General features: G+C 50.9%; 1 protein-coding gene across 2 annotated transcripts; it reads right to left on the reverse strand.

The window, feature by feature from the left end:
* Positions 1 to 107: 107 nt before the first annotated feature.
* On the reverse strand, positions 108 to 7,278 carry POLR3H (RNA polymerase III subunit H). Of its 2 annotated transcripts, none has more exons than XM_050907808.1 (8): positions 7,213 to 7,278; positions 6,663 to 6,790; positions 5,329 to 5,425; positions 3,578 to 3,664; positions 2,490 to 2,553; positions 1,642 to 1,849; positions 874 to 963; positions 108 to 777 (listed from the first exon to the last, which is right to left on the reverse strand). In XM_050907808.1, exons 2-7 carry the CDS (start codon positions 6,771 to 6,773, stop codon positions 910 to 912), a joined length of 621 nt encoding a protein of 206 aa, XP_050763765.1. In that variant the 5' UTR covers positions 6,774 to 6,790; positions 7,213 to 7,278; the 3' UTR covers positions 108 to 777; positions 874 to 909. The 2 variants fall into 2 exon arrangements, with proteins under 2 accessions (XP_050763765.1, XP_050763756.1); XM_050907799.1 differs by lacking the exon at positions 7,213 to 7,278 and adding an exon at positions 7,093 to 7,120.
* Between the last annotated feature and the right edge of the window lie 9,842 nt (positions 7,279 to 17,120).

Below are 17,120 nucleotides of genomic sequence, written 5' to 3' on the forward strand. Positions count from 1 at the left end.
CTGCCTTGAAATCCAAGTAGCTAAACTGCAGGAGGCAACTTTTTTCCTTCCTGCTAGGCAGGAAGCTAATAGTTTCCCCACAAATTGTACAGGAAGGCAGATTGTGTGGTTTTTACTATTTATTCTGTTTCTGGTATTAACATACCCCCACAAACAAGTACTTAGCTTGCTCAAAGCAGCCTCGGTCCATTTCAGTTCATAATTATGTATTTCCAGTCAAAATCCTGCAAAGTTTAGCTCATTCTACATAAATACAGCCCACCCAATAAAGTATTTCCATTCAGCACAATAAGCAGCCTGTAGCTTTCCACAGTGGTCATCTTCACACAGCCTAGTTACTTTTGGATAAACTACTGTCATTCCAGTTCTTTTTCGCTGACTCCATCCATGGGTTAAGTTCCCATTCTTAGCAGAACATTACCACTGCCTCCCCTGCCCTCCCAAGCAGCCGTATTTTCCAGGTCTCCAGAGTACTCTGGTCTTCTGCTGTTTCTTCTCCATTTGCTGTCAAAAGAAGGGCAGGTTTCTACCCCTCTGAGATCAAGCTCTCAGCCCAAGGAAGCAATACTACTTGACAGGCATTCTGTCCTGCTTTCACTCAACTCCCTTCTTAATTCAGGCAAGTGAAGACCTCCCCACAGTTTTCCCTCCAGGGCAGGAGACCAAAGCTCCAGCTGAGTTTGTTGCTGCTGCGCTCAAGGCTTTTTGTGTATTCGCTTCTACAGATCAGTGAAGACATTTCTTGAAAGCGACTGTCTCGATCTGGCAGGTTGGAAGCTGAAGGCGAAACAGAGAATGGCAGGTCTAATTTCTCATTCAGCTTCAGAGGAGCAATGAGCACCAGCAGGATCCCATTATCCCCCAAACACCCACCGGAAAGACTTTCTGCGGAGCAGGCTCTGATTGCAGCTAACTGTTTGTCCACCACGACAGGAGGCCCAGGCCTGGCTCACTGATTGATCCCTGTTGGCGGAGAGAAGAAGAGAGTGTGCAATTGTAAACTGCATAGAGAATACAGGAGTAAACGCATAAAAATATAAAATCTCTCCCCCCTGAGTTATGGACAAGGTACTCACTTTTTTTTCCTATCAGAGCCTGCCCAGCACTTGCCCAGACTCCTTTAAACCTTGTCAACACTACACCGAACATTCAACGCTTCACAATCAAGCACTTGCCCATTCCACCTCCTGACTGTCCCAACATATTCCAGCTGTGAGAAAACACAGCTTTCCTTGGTTTAGAGCCGTCTTTCTCTTGCATTGTACTCAGGTGGGTCTTAAGCCAAAACACTGCATGGGAAAGACTGTTTAGCTGCCGTGTAAACCTTGATGTGGATCTCCCAGCCCTGTGCTCCTCGTATGCTCACTCCTACCTGCAGATCCTGCATCCAGTCTGCTTTAAATCAGCCTCCCAGGGCGAACTCCACCAACAACCACAAAGCGTTCCAATGAAAACAAACAGCAAACACAGAGCGACCACAAGAACAATCTCGTTTCTCCCCTTTTCCACTCCTCTCATTTTGTCACTCTGTTTGCTTCACAGTCAGCTTAAAGTAATCAGTTCCTTGGGAAAGGGATGCTATTTCAGACATAGAATAAACCACAACGTTCACAAGGCTGTGTGAATTATGCACATAGTTACCACAAGAGTGTAGGGTGCCTCTTTCTTCTGGACTTCTTCTGTGGCATTTGAAGTGGAAGCCTCTGCAGAGCTCGGACCTGTCGGTGATGTATCGACAAACGTTTCATCCACGACTCGGAAGCGGATCTCCTCCCCGATGTCCATGTAAAGGTCGTGGGCCCCTTCTTCCGTCTCATATTCCCACACCCACACCTGCTCTGCTTCATCGCTGGCCACGCCAAGGGTTAAGGATGGAAACAATCAGTATTCTGCCTGACAGATCACTTTCTGACAGTTTTGAGAACAGACTCAATTCAAAGCCTTTTCACAATTATTTCTCAAACCGCAGTGCACTGTCCTAGGTCATCATCTGCGCAGCCCAGGACCCCCTTCTTGTTTCCGATTTTCCTCCTTCAAGGTGTACGTGGCTGGGCAGAGTTGGGGTTACCGCCAACAACAAAAAAACCCAACAACAACAAAGACCCCCAAACAAGCAAACCCCCTCAAACCCAAGACCTCGCCTACCACAATTAAGTATATTAGACACACCATGTATCTAGACATTACATGACGTGGTAAAACCGGCATTCTGTCTTCAGCAGCGGCCAAGACTAGAGGCAGGGATTACAATGCGGTTGTTCAGGGGACACTGCCATTCATTGCTATCAGCGGGCACAATGGTCCTGCAAAACCTAATAAGCGTGAGGGCTGTCTAGCTGTGATAACAGTCTGCGGGACTTGCCCAACACAACAGCTTAGCTTCTGCCACTGAGCACCTTCATTGTTGCAGTAGTGAATGCCTGTTGGGCCAGCACTGCACAATCTTTTGACATGAAGTAGTAAAGTTATCAAAGGTGATCAAAGGATACAACTTAGCTGGCTGCTGCAGGGATTCTGGTGGGATGACAATATCATCAAAGAATCCAATAGAAACTGCGGAGAAAAGAATTTGATTAAGACTGAAATGATTCTTTGCAAATTATGTACCACAGCGATTCCTAAAATGCATTTCTAGACTCACTCTCCTTCCTCTTTCAGGAAGGACATCTGAGATCACGCAGGAACTATTCTTTGAGCCACAACGCTCAATTTCAGTTGGCAGCAAAGCAACCACCCAGCTGAAAGTACATACAGCAACAGAGGGCACAGTCTTCATGCCCGCTGGGAAAGGAAAAGGCTGTTTGGAGCAGGATTGGAAATGAAAGCGTTCCAAGAAATGAGTCAGATGCTATAGAGGTCTGTGACAGAAAAAAGAGCTTAGAAATCACAGATGTAACATGTTAAATAAAGACCAATATAAAGTCAGAACAGCCCCCACCTCCCCCTTGAGCTTCCATGATGTTGAATTTTATCGGAGAGTGGACATGCCCAAATTCAGCAACAAACACACCCATGATAATCTTATTGTCCTAACTTAACAACAGAGCAGAGGAGCTCGCTTGCATGGGAGACTCCTAAAAGAAAGGAAAGCAACTCATCAATTATGTATTCCATGAATCTGGCAGCACTTTGTGCTCACAAAGACGTTTCCCTGCCATGTTTTCAGGTACAGGAATCGATCATGAATTTGCACAGAACTATAGGGGAGATATATCAGACCAACACGAGCCAATACTACCACTTTAAAAAAAGGCAAGTTCTGTTAACTGAAGCGAGAAAATGAATCCAGCCTATGCTCCAGATGGGCTTGCCTGTTCTTCTTGGGCATGCACATGAATGACAAAAGGAAAGGGGACTGCAGACAAAACCACCAAGGGCAGGGGAAACTGCCAGGCTCAAACTACCAACCACCCTCATGTCAGAGCAGCGCTAGAGGCCAGTAATCATCTTTACCCAGCAGCACTGTGTTATGTAGTACTGACTACACACAGCACTATACAACCCGAAATCACAGTATCTCAAAAGACCCAAGAGCTCTGCAGCTCATGTGTCCCTAACGTTAGAAGTTGCGGTTTACCGTGAACGCCATCCTGACTGCAGCTTTTAATCTGTCCAATCAGAATCTCATCCAGGAAGGGATGGAAGACCACGTAGCGGAAATGCACTTAAAAGAAAACAAATCATTAATGTTATGTCCATGTTAGTGAACTATACTCCTTCCACAGGGTGGCAGCCATTAAAACAAAATCCCACATCCTATATGCCCTCTAAAACGCTTACTCAGTTTCTTTTACAATTTCCTTACAGGCACTGATTAGATAGAAAAACAGGAATAAGAGTTCTGATTCCTAACTGTTTTGTACGAATTCTGACAGCAGTTGATCAGCAGAGTCCTGTTCTCTGCTCTTCAACTGTGCAAGAGCTTAAGTTCACAGAATGAAACTGTAAGATGAAGAACATGGAGCAGGGCCTCTGCTTAAGTTACGATGTGAGTATTCCTACACAATGCTTCAAGGCCTACACAATGCTTCAAGGCCAAGAGTATCAGTTGAAATTATACTTTCTCGTAATGCTTCTGCTCCTTTTACCTTTGTCAGCAATGCTGTATTTTCTTTAAATGAAATATTTGATATAAAATATTATCAGAATAAATAAGATTCTCTAACATAACTGGATTTTTCATCCAGGTTAAATAAAATGTTTCTAACTAAGCATTTTGCATATAGAATCATAAGAATTCTATACTAAGACAATGCTTATGAGCAATTTAACATCATTTTAGCTGTCCATACTCAGTGCTTCTCTTTTACATAAAATCAGGCAGTACATTAGAGAAAGAGTTATTACCAGACACAGCAGGATTTATCAAAGTGCTACCCCAGATTCTGAAAGCAGACTTTTTTCCAGGCTCAGAGAGAATATATTCTCTTGTTTCAGTTCAAGGAGTAATTAAAAGTTAAGAAGCTGAATAGAGATTAAAGCAAGCAGGAAAGCTTGCCATCCTCCTTCAGTATTAGAGAAGCTTTTATTTGCAGGGAGTGAGTTCTATCGGAGCTAAAATTTAGACAAGGGGAGCCACATACAGTCAGTCCAGTTCCCTTCTAACAGGAAACACTTCATTTGCTCAAGCTACGCTTCCACATTGAAAATTGAAACTAGAAAAATGCATCTCTTTCCTGTTTAAAGAAACTTATTTTAACTTAAAAAAATATATGAAATTTACTTTTATGCATTTACTTCCAGTTTTTACTCAGACAGATTTGCCAAAAGTCCAAGTAAAGAAGTTAGTAATTTCTTATTTAAAAAAACCAAAGTCACTAGAAATGTATGCTGAACCAGATCTGTCTAAGTCTCAAACAAAAATGTAGCAAAACTTCCAGCTAGGAAAACAGCATCAAATGCTGTGCAAATGTTATACGTGGAAATGTGTTTCAACATTCTAGCTAGGGAAAATAAGCTTCAAAAAGAAAAAATACTAGAGAAACGCAGAACAATTAATGCAACTTACTTTCTACGTGCAGATTTCCAATCATTTTAAATTAAATTAACCCCTTCCTTAGCTCACACCTATGGCTCTAATTGTAGAACAGAGACGGGCTGCTGGAGAAGGCAAACAGGACTGACTATTTAAAGCTGTATTTGTAGCCAAAAAATGTAAAGCAGAGAAGAGACTTCTGCCATGTTCCTCTTGCCCTCCTAATAGGAACAGAGTTAAGGCTATGAACTTCTGTAAGTTCCTTTAAATTTACTTTCCCTAAAAATTGAACTCAGTTTATATTTCCAGATCACTAACCTTCTGCAACTATATAACTGAGGACAAGCATATACCTTTGGTATGTGAGGCACCATCTCCAGGGAATATGTATGAATCTTCCAGCTTTGTGATATCATACAGACAGATGCAGAGGCCGACATTGTATACAACCTGCTCAAAGAAAAAAATAATTAAAAAGCAATAAATCCAGCAACCCACCAGGTTAAATCAAGCAAACCATCAAATTTATACACTACACACGCCTTTTCAAAAGAAGGCAGCAGAAGGGTGGCAAGATGGGAGGGAGGCTGTTTTGGTACACTCCCTTCAACAGCCCCAGCCCTAACCACACTGCATTGCAGGGGAACCCCTAACTTATTCAAGTGTTATGGGAGCATGTGTTTTCATTGGCACTGGAAAGAGCACTGCTACAAACAGAAACCCTTTGCCTAATTGTCAGCGGTGAGAGAACTTGACCTGCCAAGACAGAAAACAGGTGCTCACAGACATTATTCGCCAGCCCCACAGCTTGTCCAAAGGCTAAACATACTTTTCGCTAGAGTTACACTCTGAGAAGCCTCTAGGCTTGCCTTTGTCTTAAATTATATTAGCTCTGGGGAGAGATGAGGAGAACTCTCGGTTTCTCTGCTACTTCTGAGACAGCTTCACAGCCTATGAAATTTGAGGCACCTACCAGTCATCAGTGGATGAGGGAAGACTTTTGCTTTTCATAACCCATCTTTATAATCTGCTATTCACAACCCTCGATCACTTCAGATTGCTATTTTGAGCTCCCTTCACGTTCACAAGCTGCATTTTGAGTTTTGCACCTGCCTTGCGCTGAAAGCCATATGCTAATCACAGTCCCAGGGGCTGCACAGGGAAGCTGTGACCTCCTGGTCTACGACAGAACACTTTTTTACATCCTGCACCAAAGACCAACTTCTTACTGCCACATTGTATTTCAAGTACTAAGCACAGACCAAACCAGCTACTAGCACCTTCATTTCTCTTCCAGTATTACTGTTGTACATTTATTTACATCGTCTTTTTTAAAATTGCCCCACTGGATGGATTAGTTTGCATCTGTTTTTCAGACTGCGTTTTGGATTGCTACTCTACACACAAATCAGCACTCACTCTCACTTCTCTTCCATGCTTCTCTGCCCCATCTGGCGTCTCAGTATCTTCCCATTACAGCATTAGCCATGTGAAAAAAGTCCCCTTTGAGATGATACGTGGCTGTCTCTTTGTTTACAGTCTCTGATATTTCAGTTACTGGGAATGGCCTTCACATCTAAACTATTCTGATACCTCACCCACACATCTCATTAGCAACAAATAAAAGGAAGAAATGCTCAGCGATGTTACGATGCCTGCATCTACCTATACATGACCCACGCATTACCTTATTGGCCAATTTCTTGTTTAGCTCTTCAGCAATGGATTCATTCAGTTTCCTTTCAAACTGCCAGGGAGGAATTCTTACTGTGTCAGTCATCTCTACCAGGACAAACATGGTGGCGGGGAGCGCCTCTGAGGAGAGCAAGAAGACACCAACGGCCTCAGGAACCGGAGCACTGCAAGGACAACTAAGACCCCCGACAACTGATGTGGGGGAGGCCTAGTAAACCACCCCAACGTCTTGCACGGAGCTTAGCGGGGCAGCACCCTGGCTATCCCAAAGGGGGGACGGGGGCGTGGGGGTTTGAAGGCGGCCGCGCAACGGCCGTTGGGGGGGGGGGGCGAGGAGGAGGCGGGGTTGAAGGCGACCATGCAACCGCCGTCAGGGGTAGGCGGCCGGGCAACCGCCGCTGAAGGGAGCGGGGGGAGCGCACCAACAGCCGCGCCGCTCGGCAGCCGGGAGCTCGGAGGAGCGCGGCGGGCAGGCCGGGAGCGGGTGACCCCGCCCGGCCCGGCGGGGCTGGGGCCGGAGCTGCGGCCGCTCCCTCACCCACCTGCCGCACGCGGAGCCCCGCCGCGCGCTCCCCGGCCTCACGGCACTTCCGGCACCTCAGCCAATCGCCCTCTGCGGGCGGGCCCGCGCCCCGGTTGAGGCGGGGCGGAGCCCTGTGGCGCCGCGCCTCGCGGCGGCCATTTTGTCCCTCCTCAGTGCGGCGCGGCGTCCCGGCCCATTACCTGCCGTTACCGGTGCGGGGCCGGGCCCGGCGGGCCTGGGCTGCCGTGGTTTCTGGTGGCCCCCGTGAGGGGGGTGGTTTTGGTCAATATAAACGTGGAAAGGCCCTCAGCAACCGGGCGCCCTGCACAGGGCTGCTCTGTACCTGCCCCCTTTGCCCCCGCGGGTGTCTCCCCGGGCCGCCCCGGGCAGTGGTTCCCGGGCCGCAGGTGTTGTTTCACCTGAAACAATCCACAATTACAGTTACTGTAATTTCATTTGTCGTTTTTGTAAGCTTCAATCCCGACAGGGCAGCAGGCATCAAAGTTTGCGCCTCTCCGAGAGCCAATGCTTTGGCTGTTTGCCTACCTGTAGAGCAAAACCGTGTGGGTTTATAGCCCCTTTGTGCCTGGAAGGTATTCTTCACAGGGGCAACTGCCCAATGCTTAGGTCAAGGTTATTATCAGGTACAAATTGGTGTCATGTATAGCTGGAATAATTTATTCTGAGTGTTAAAAAAAAAAAATCCCCATGGTATGATTTTGCAGGCCTTGGTGCATTCTGCAGTGAGGTAAGCCGCATGAGGGATGGTAGAAAACAAGGGGGTGTGCTAATGTCTGAAATTTGTTGGGAAAAATGAAAGGAGGTTGTTTGAAGTGTGTTTAAAAAAAGATTCGCCAGGAAAAGCAAGCATCTCTGGCTGACAGTCAAAACTGCACTGTCAGCATAATGGCTTTGATGCAAAGGCTAAGTATGCCATCCCCCACACCCCCCAGCAGCGCGTAGTGGGACAGTAATGAGTGTTTCAGATAAGAAATCATTAAATGTTGAGCTGTCTTGGAACAGGAAGGGGAAAACGAGGTTGGAAATACCGTGGCTAGACCTCATTAACAAGATCCCTGTCTTGGCCAAGGAGCTTCCGATCTCTTCGCAATTAGTCCTGTTTCACCAGGATCTGTTGGGTTGTGGGTTGTTTTTTTTAAACAAACATGGTTGGTGTGCACGTTTGGTGTGTTTGTATTAAATGGGGGGCCCAGGAACACGTTTTCCTCTGTCACCTGAAAAGAGCAGCATTTTTCTTGGAGCAGCGTCTGCCGTCTCGGCAAGGAGCTCTGCTGCCAACGCAGCAGACACCGCTCTATCAGAACACCTCAACCCAAATCCCCAGCGTTTCTTGCTCTTCTCGTCCTACTTCAGGGAGCCTTACAAAGGCTCCTTTCTCCTGCGCCACAGTCGCGGCTGCGCTGATCTCGGCACGGCACAGTTTTGCTGGCGCACGTGCCGCATCCCTTGCTGTTCTGTCCTGGCCTCACGCAGGTCTGGCAGTGCGAGGTTTGACCTTTAGCGGGAGTGCAGGTTTTCTGGGTATCTGTAGCTACTTTTTCAGAAGAGAGAATCGTTCCTGACCCTGCCCCTCTTCCGATGGCAGGGGAAGAAATAGCCTTGGTATCACACGAGGAGGTAGAAGTTAGACACTGTTGATATTGGCAAGGTGATCGCTCTGGATGCTTTTGTATATAAGAACTGTAAGGTTAAATAGGGGCAGGGCTTCAGGGGAATAGAAGGCTGAATACCTGGGAGAACACAGGAGACGGAGAGAAGTGGATTTGGACAGAGTCATATCACACTTCCATTTCTAGCCCATCCTTGAGCTAATGTTTTTTATGCTTCCAGTAGCCATGCTCCATCAGGGGCTGTTGGGTGTCCAATACGAAGCAGATGCATCTCCCTTCAGCCTGATCCACAGCCCCCCAAAACCAGCTGTGTGAGCAGCAGGTCTGCGAGGCCTCGCTTCGTACTGGCCTCTGTCTTACGGTTGGGTCTTCAGTGTCTCGTGAAGTGCAGGCACCAAGCAAGCTTTGCTAGGGTGGGGACATGCAGAATCTCCCTCTCCTGTATCAGCTCTATGATCGCCAACAAGGGCTGAACGCTGCAGGCTGTTCCCCGGTAAGGACGACAGGATTCCTCTGCTCTACGCAGCGACGTATTTTGGTGAAACTTGCAGGCACTTTGATGCTACTCTGGGGAAACTGAATTGAAATGTGTGGGGAGAAAGCTGGCGATGGCAGTGTCGGATGAGCTTCATTGCCTTAGATACCAGGCTACAAACACCACCAGAGCAGAGTCTGACTGGCAGTTTCTCAGCCTCCACCAGTAACATCACAGGCTGTGGGAAATGATTTCCAGTCTCACCCTCTGTGGGTAACCCCCCGCCGATCCCAAGTGGTGTGTGCCTGGGCCTTTGTACACATGACAATGTTGCTCTGTTACCACCTAGGTTTTCTCCCTGGAGGAATTCCATATTTCATAAGCACCATCTCCAACGTAAAAATGTAAACGAAAGCCACACTTTGCCCTGTAAAACACAGGTGTTGCCCCAGCTCAGCTATTGATAGCGCTCAGAGTTACACTATAGTTAATGCTGCAGCTAAGGTATCTTGATGTTGGAGATGATTGTGCGAACAGCCTCATTTTGCTGAGTGGTCTCTTTTTGTCCCAGTAGTACTGACACAATGAATATCCACAAATCCACAGCGCCTGTACACACCTTTTCATACATAACCGTAAAGTCTCTAGAGTGTCTCTCAAGCAGTATTGGGGCTTTTCTGACATTTGGGAGCGTGGTTCTCGGTTGCTGGTTTTTTTGAAGCTTCAGCTGCTGGAATCCAGGGATTGCACAAAGGTCTTTGTGTCACTCAGAGAAAATCTCAAACATTTCTCATTCTCACGTTTGTACAGGAAAACTGGAAAATACTATTTGAAGTTACCTGAAGGCTCAGAAACTGGGAGGAAAATGAAAAGAACCTCCAAATTATTTTGTTTAAGATCTCCTCTGCCCCCACATCCCCATAGCTGTTGGGGAAAACTGGCTCAGGGATGTTGGAGGAGGTGAGCGGTAATTTGCATCTAGACTGTTTTGGCCCTCCTTTGATTGACTCCAAAGGAATTAAGTATCTTCTCACGTACAAAGTCCGCCACGCTCCTGCCTTTGCTTCCATCTCTGCAGGCATCTCCGGCACCCCCGCTCCCACTCTCTGTTTGATCAAAGCTTCCCCTCTTCTCCTTTTATCATTTTTGCATACTTTAGACTCTCTGCCTCCTCTGCTGCAGCGCATGCCCAGAGCCACCTTCCAGTCAAACGTACTTCGAGTTCCCCATGCCTTTTCCGTCAAGAGCCTTTAGTGACTACGTGAGCGAGTCAGGTTCTGACGCTCGTCTCCTCTGTTCAGCTTATATTGTTTAACACGTGCAGCTGGGCACACGGCTAACCCTGGTGTACCACAAATCAGGTGGGGAAGTACAGGTGTTTATGATATCCAATGTACAAATGTTAAACGAATGCCTGGGGAAGAAGAGGGCATGCCCGTACCGCACGTCCCCAGCACTCTTCTGGCGTCCAGCTGTTTCCAGCTCAGGACCCTCCTGGTCTGGATGTGTAGAGTTGTCCCCCAGGAGAGGATGGGCCATCTCAAGAGAAATTCGTCGTGGAGACTGAGAGCTGGCTGGGTTTCTCCTCCCCTTCTTTTGCAAGGTTTTGAAGGGCAGACTGGGGAGATGAGCCTTGTGGTGTCTGTGGGGGGTGAATGGGGCTCCTGTTTTGTCATGGAAAACCGCTTGAAAAGCCACAAGCACACTGAGATGGGCAATGGCAGAACCCACCGGCACTTGGGGTTTCAGTGCTTCTTGGTAGTCTTGCCATGGGCTGGTCTCTTCTGTCTACGGAGCCTTTTTCTGTGCTATAGTTCATTGACAGGAGAGACACAACTGCTTTGTGATCCGGTCCCTCTGCCAAAGCCCCGGGGACAGCCACGGATCAACACCCAACTACCTGGATGGATGGATGGATGGATGGATGGATGGATGGATGGATGGATACAGCCAGGCGGAGCAGTCGTGATCCTGTCTCCTGACTCCGCGCCATGCCTCGTGGCTTCCCACACAACTTGTACGCCACCCTGCAGCCCCGGGGGTTGTCGGTGGAACAGGTCTGGTGGGCATCATCGTGTTCAGCCACCTAGAAGAGAAAGGAGTCACGGAAAGAGTCATGTTTAAGAAACCAAAACCAACCCACAACCAACCCTGCGTCACAAGATGCCCGTGACAGCTCCCTGCAGCACTGACATTGTGCCACACTTGCTCGGGTTTCTTGTAAATTTCATTCCAGGATCACAGGGTCCTGCGTGGAAAGGTGCTGGTGTGGTCCACCCTTCTGCTCCAAAATGAGGCTGATATCACCTAAATTCCCCCCAAAGGATGCCTACCCAGCCTGTTCTTAAAAACCTCCAGTGATGGAGACTCCGGTGCTTCCCCAGGCAATCTACTTGAGTAATTAACTGTCTGTTCTGTTAGAAAGCATTTCCTAATGTCTAGCATCAATCTTGCTCCTTGCAATTTAAACCCCATTACTCCTCGCCCTGTTCCCCAGCGGACACAGCAAACGGTTGATTCCTGTCCTCATTGCATCACCCTGCACCCCCAAGAGAGAAAGTCTCGGGCCGATTTATGAAGTTGCCTCTGCCCGTGGAGATGGCTCTCCTGAGCACGGTCGCGCCAGCACAGGGGAAAACAGAAAGGAAAGATCTTTTGGGGTCAGGGGGTTGGCATAGTGCACTGCTAGAAATGAGACCCTTGGAAAGCACCTGGGTTTGTGATGGCTGCGAGCCCGGAGCAGGGGAGCGGGGCGGTAGGGTGGATTTGTGGCCTGTGCCCCCTGTGCTCCCCTGCCATGCCGGGGGTGACCGCAGCACCTATGGGTGCTGGGGGGCTGCAGGCTTGGGCAGGCAGGGAGGGTGGCTGCAGTGGCACCAGTGGGACTCGGGGTTAGAGGGGAGAGGTTTGACCCATCATGGGGGACCCATCCTGGTCCAGACCCGGCCTCCTGGCACCATCTCCCCCTCCGGTGCTTTCCCACCCCTCAATCCCCTGTCCTGCTGTCCCTGCAGCCCGTGGGGCTGCCTGTCGCGTCCGGCCGTGCCACCGATGCACGTCACTTTGCGTAACCGGAGCGATGCAGCCCCCTGGGGCCGACCCTCGGCCTCTCCAGCCCCCCGTACAGACTTGCTCCTTTAAGCCTGGCTCAGAAATGACCAAGCTGATCCCTCCCACCTGCCCGCTCCCCCTGGCCTGGCCCTGACGTCAGGGGAAGGCGTGCGGATGCGTGTGTGTGCGAGGCGCACATCATACACACATCAGATATCGCAGATCCATCAGCAGGCAGCCGGCAGGCAGGCAGGCAGGCAGCCAGCCGGAGAAAGCCCCCCGGAGCCGGGCTGCAGGCGAGACCGCTGCTCCTCGCAAGGCAGCGGAGGAGTGTTCGGCCTTGCCGAGCACCGATGCTTTGCAGACCGCAGCTCCAGGGAGCCCGTCACTGCTAAGGAGGTAAGGGGAGGCACAATGGCCATCCAGCTTGCCTGGGCTATTGTAGCTGGAGGTTAAACTTCGTGCACCGCCTTTTTCTTTCAAACCTGCTTTTTCTTTTTGATGGCAGAGAGGTGCGAGGGTGAAGCGCGACTTCCCTCCTCCGGTTTGGTTATTCCCCACCAGCCTCAGGAACAATAACTCCTCTGGGGGTGGTGGCGGCGGCGGCGTTCCACGCCTGCTTTGGCTGGGGGGCAAATAGCCGGGGCTTTGCCACGGAGGGCTGAGATCAGCCGGGGCTTTGCCACGGAGGGCTGAGATCAGCCGGGACCCAGCTCTCCGATTGCCGGGTGAGGGGGAGGCGATTTGTAAAAAATCTGTCTTATTAAAGCGGGCTGATAATGAGGGGGGCTTGAATTGGGGTTTCTTTGGGACTGGCTGCACTATTCATTCCTGCAGACGGCAAGTTAGATCCACAAAGGAGGAAGGAAGGACAGAGATGAGGACATTTGCGCCAGGTCTTTGAACAGACACTATTCTAATTACAAAAAAAACCCCAACCCACAACAACCAAATCCCACAAACTTGGTATTTGGGAGTGATAATTATGCATATATGCTTAAAAGGTAAATCAAGCCTCCATGATGGCTTCTCCCTTTGCTTCCCCTTTGCATCTGGCAGCCTGCTTGCTCTCCCCCCATGGCCTCCCTGAGAATTGGGCAGCCGAGCACTGACTAAGGGAGCTTTTTATAATCAATCCATAAAGGTGACATTCATATTTTAGCGCTAAGCAGGCTGTATCGTAGGCGAGACTATCTCAGCAAAGATCCCTGGAGTTGTGAGCGTGATTGGCTTAGCTGGGGAGGGGACGCTGTCAGTGTGTATTCCCCCAAAACCGCCTAGTTTATTTTTCCTATAGTAATTTGTCCCAGCAAAGGGGTTTTTAACATGCAGGGTAGGCAAGGAAATTGCTTTGCTTGGTATTTAACTCTTAACGGCATGATCTGGTAACCAAAAAAGGGAGGGGGGGTGGTGCTGAGAGGCTTTCATTAGCATCGGACAGAGACAGCATTTATAAAAACCTGCCAGACGCCGAGGCTGTGAGCCTCCTCCAAGGAAGGGAGGATGGAGAAACGTAGCCCGGCAAGTGCTGCGGTGGCCCTGCTTGTGGTAACCCCTGCCTGGAGCCATCCCGGTTCCCCAGCTGGTTCCTGCCCTTCATCGCAGCCCCCCGGGGAGATGCCGATTCGGGATCTCTGCTGGCCCCAGCATTGTTGGTGGGTCCCTCGGCGCGTGAATGTGCCAAGCAGCTGAAAAATGGGATTTTTGTTTTTGCGTTGAGCTCTGGGGACACGCTCCCCCGTCTGGAGGGGTGTAGCTCTTCTCTGTTTCAGCCTGTGTCTAGACAGGCTGGGTCTGGGGGGGCATCAGCCTCGCCGAGGATGGCGGCGGGCCAGAAAATCGCTTTCCCTGCTCCGTGAGGTGAGGAGATGGCTGCTGGCAGCCGGCTGCAGAGATGGGGTGTCTTTTTGACATACAGAGACCTTTTTGCTACTGGGGTGGAAGGAGCGGGGAGGTAAACCTGACTCCTAAATTGGGGCCACTGGCAGTTGCGAGGGATGGAGAAAATGTGACGGCGAGCGGCAGGGAAGAGCCCGTGCGGGAGCTCGCTGGAAAAGGCAGCAGAGGGAAAATAACCTCCAGCTCCTCGGCTGGGGCGGGGGGAGCAGCGGCACTCAGGAGACCTGAGCGTGGTGGCAGACAGCATCCGAGCTGGGGATTTGCAAAGGGACGCGGCGGCGTGAAAGGAAATGGCCCGTAAGGGCGATGGCGGGCCAGCTGAAGGGTCACGTCCAGAGCTGAAGCGTGACAGCCGCCGGCAGAGCGGCCGCCCGCCCGTCCGTCCGTCCGCCCTGGGCAGCCCTGGGGGTTCCGGTGGATGGGAAGGAGCACAAAGAAGCGCCGCGCAGGAGGGCTGACTCGACGAGGGTGATTAAGCCAATTAAATATGTATTCCCCCCGCCTGGCCGAGGGACGCGTGAGGGGTTTTTCTTCGCTGCTGCTAATGAACGGGGAGTGGCAGACAGAGGCTGGTGCCTCTTCAAAAGGCTTCTTCCCCCCTTCTGGGGGACCTTGAAAGGCTGTTTAGTTAAACAAGGTCACAGCCAGCACCCAAGTCAATGTGTTTGGCTTTAAAGAGAGGGAGAGAGACAGTGATTTTATTTGATAAACCGCAGACCTTTCAGTCGCTGGTGATGAATGGGGTACTTGGATCTTGAGATAAAAGCTGATGTGTCTACTGCCTGTCTGCCTTAATTGGCCTGGGTTTCCTGCGTTCGCCTGTGAGCACTCCCGACTGTGTCAGCTCGGCTCGGAAGCCTGCCCTTTGAAAAATATAAAAGCAAAGCTGGCTGCCGCTGCCGAAGGAGACCCTGTCACCAGAGGGCTCTGGGGTTTTGCTCCAAGATGGTTTCTTTGGGGAGAGGGGAAAACGGACAGGGTGGGGGGTGTTTTTTAGGAAGAGCATCTTTCCAGGGAGCGCTGGGCTCGGTGCTGCTTATACACGTCCTTCACTCGGAGGACTGTCACCCCAGGGGACCCTCAGAGCAAAACCACTGAGGGGAGACAGGGAGGAGCGAGGTGGAGGTCCGGCAGCAGCAGTGGAGGGGGGGGTTACGCTGGAAAGGCTTCCCGTGCCCCGCGGCAGAGCCGGGCTGCTGCAGCCTCTGCTTGCCTCCTCAAGTGACCCGGATTTCGTTCCTGCACCGTATATGTGCACGGGGTGGACACGGTGTTGTGGGTGGTGTCTGCCAGGCCAGGAGAGACCCGGGGTGGGGAGAGACGCTCTCGGCCCCAGCAGAGGTTAGCATGACTGCCGGCGATGCTGGAGAGGGGGAAAATGCCTCCTGTGCCCCAGGTGCTCCCCTCCTTGTCACCTGCTGGGGCTGAAGCATGGAGAAAGGGCTGGGGAGAGGATGGTGGGGTGGAGCACAGGGAGGGAAGGAGAAGGACGGGAGAGGCTTTCCCTGCTCTCTGGCTGGGCTGGGAGGAGAAGAGACACCAGCGAGAACATGCTCGTGTCTCCCCTCTTCTCTCAGCCCGCTCTTGCCGTGAGTTTAATTTCCTCAGTCCCTTTGTTTGCTGCGGGGATTTAAATGAGGTGGGAGGCAGGATACCGCCCCGGAGACCCCCGTGGTGCCAAAGCTCCTGCTCAGCCTCAGCTTCACCAGTACCAGCAAAGCCGGGCGTTCAACTGCTGGGCCCCAAGGCTGATGCACAAATCTGGGGTGCTCGAGCTGGGCGCTGGAGAGGGGCAGAGCGCTGCTGGCCGTGGGAGCCAGCCTTGGCATGGCCGCAGAACGGGGGTCTCTGCTCCAGCCCCTGCTCCAAGCAGGAGTTAGATGCAATGCCTCGGTTAGAGCAGCTGCTCAGGGATATGTCCAGAGGAGGTTGCATGACTGTCGTGGTTTAACTCCAGCCGGCAACTAAGCACCACGCAGCCACTCGCTCACTCCTCCCCCAGTGGGATGCGGGAGAGAATCGGAAGGGTAAAAGTGAGAAAACTCGTGGGTTGAGATAAAGACAGTTTAATAGGTAAAGCAAAAGCTGCGTGCGCAAGCAAAGCAAAACGAGGAATTCATTCACCACTTCCCGTCGGCAGGCAGGTGTTCAGCCATCTCCAGGAAAGCAGGGCTCCATCACATGTAACGGTTACTTGGGAAGACAAACACCATCACTCCGAATGTCCCCACCTTCCTTCTTCTTCCCCCAGCTTTATATGCTGAGCATGACATCATATGGTATGGAATATCCCTTTGGTCAGCTGGGGTCAGCTGTCCCGGCTGTGTCCCCTCCCAGCTTCTTGTGCACCCCAAGCCTCCTTGCTGGCAGGGTGATGTGAGAAGCAGAAAAGGCCTTGACTCTGTGTAAGCACTGCTCAGGAATAACTAAAACATCCCTGTATTATCAACACTGTTTTCAGCACAAACCCAAAACACAGCCCCATACTAGCTACTATGAAGAAAATGAACTCTATCCCAGCCAAAACCAGCACAATACTCCCGAGGACAGGGATCCCACAGCCTCGCTGTGCCCTGTTCCCGTGCTCAGCCCAGTGAGCTGCCGCCCCGTGCCAGGGCTCTCCCCCACATCCCTATGGGCCAGCCAGAGCCCCCCAAAATGCCTGCAGGTGATCGCGCCCAGCTTGTTCTCCCACGTGGGGCAAGCTCAGCTCGTGGGGGCAAACGGCAGCCCCAGGAGGGCACCCTCTGCTGCTGCCCTAGGGCCTCAGGAGCGGGCTGCCTGCCTCTTCTCCCCCAGCGATGCCCAGCATGCTCCTGCTCCCCACCACTGCTCGCTCCCTGAACCAGGGAGCCTTCCAGGGCACCCCAG

Source organism: Gymnogyps californianus, chromosome 1, assembly GCF_018139145.2.
Source record: "Gymnogyps californianus isolate 813 chromosome 1, ASM1813914v2, whole genome shotgun sequence".
In the NCBI taxonomy this organism is placed as follows: domain Eukaryota; kingdom Metazoa; phylum Chordata; class Aves; order Accipitriformes; family Cathartidae; genus Gymnogyps; species Gymnogyps californianus.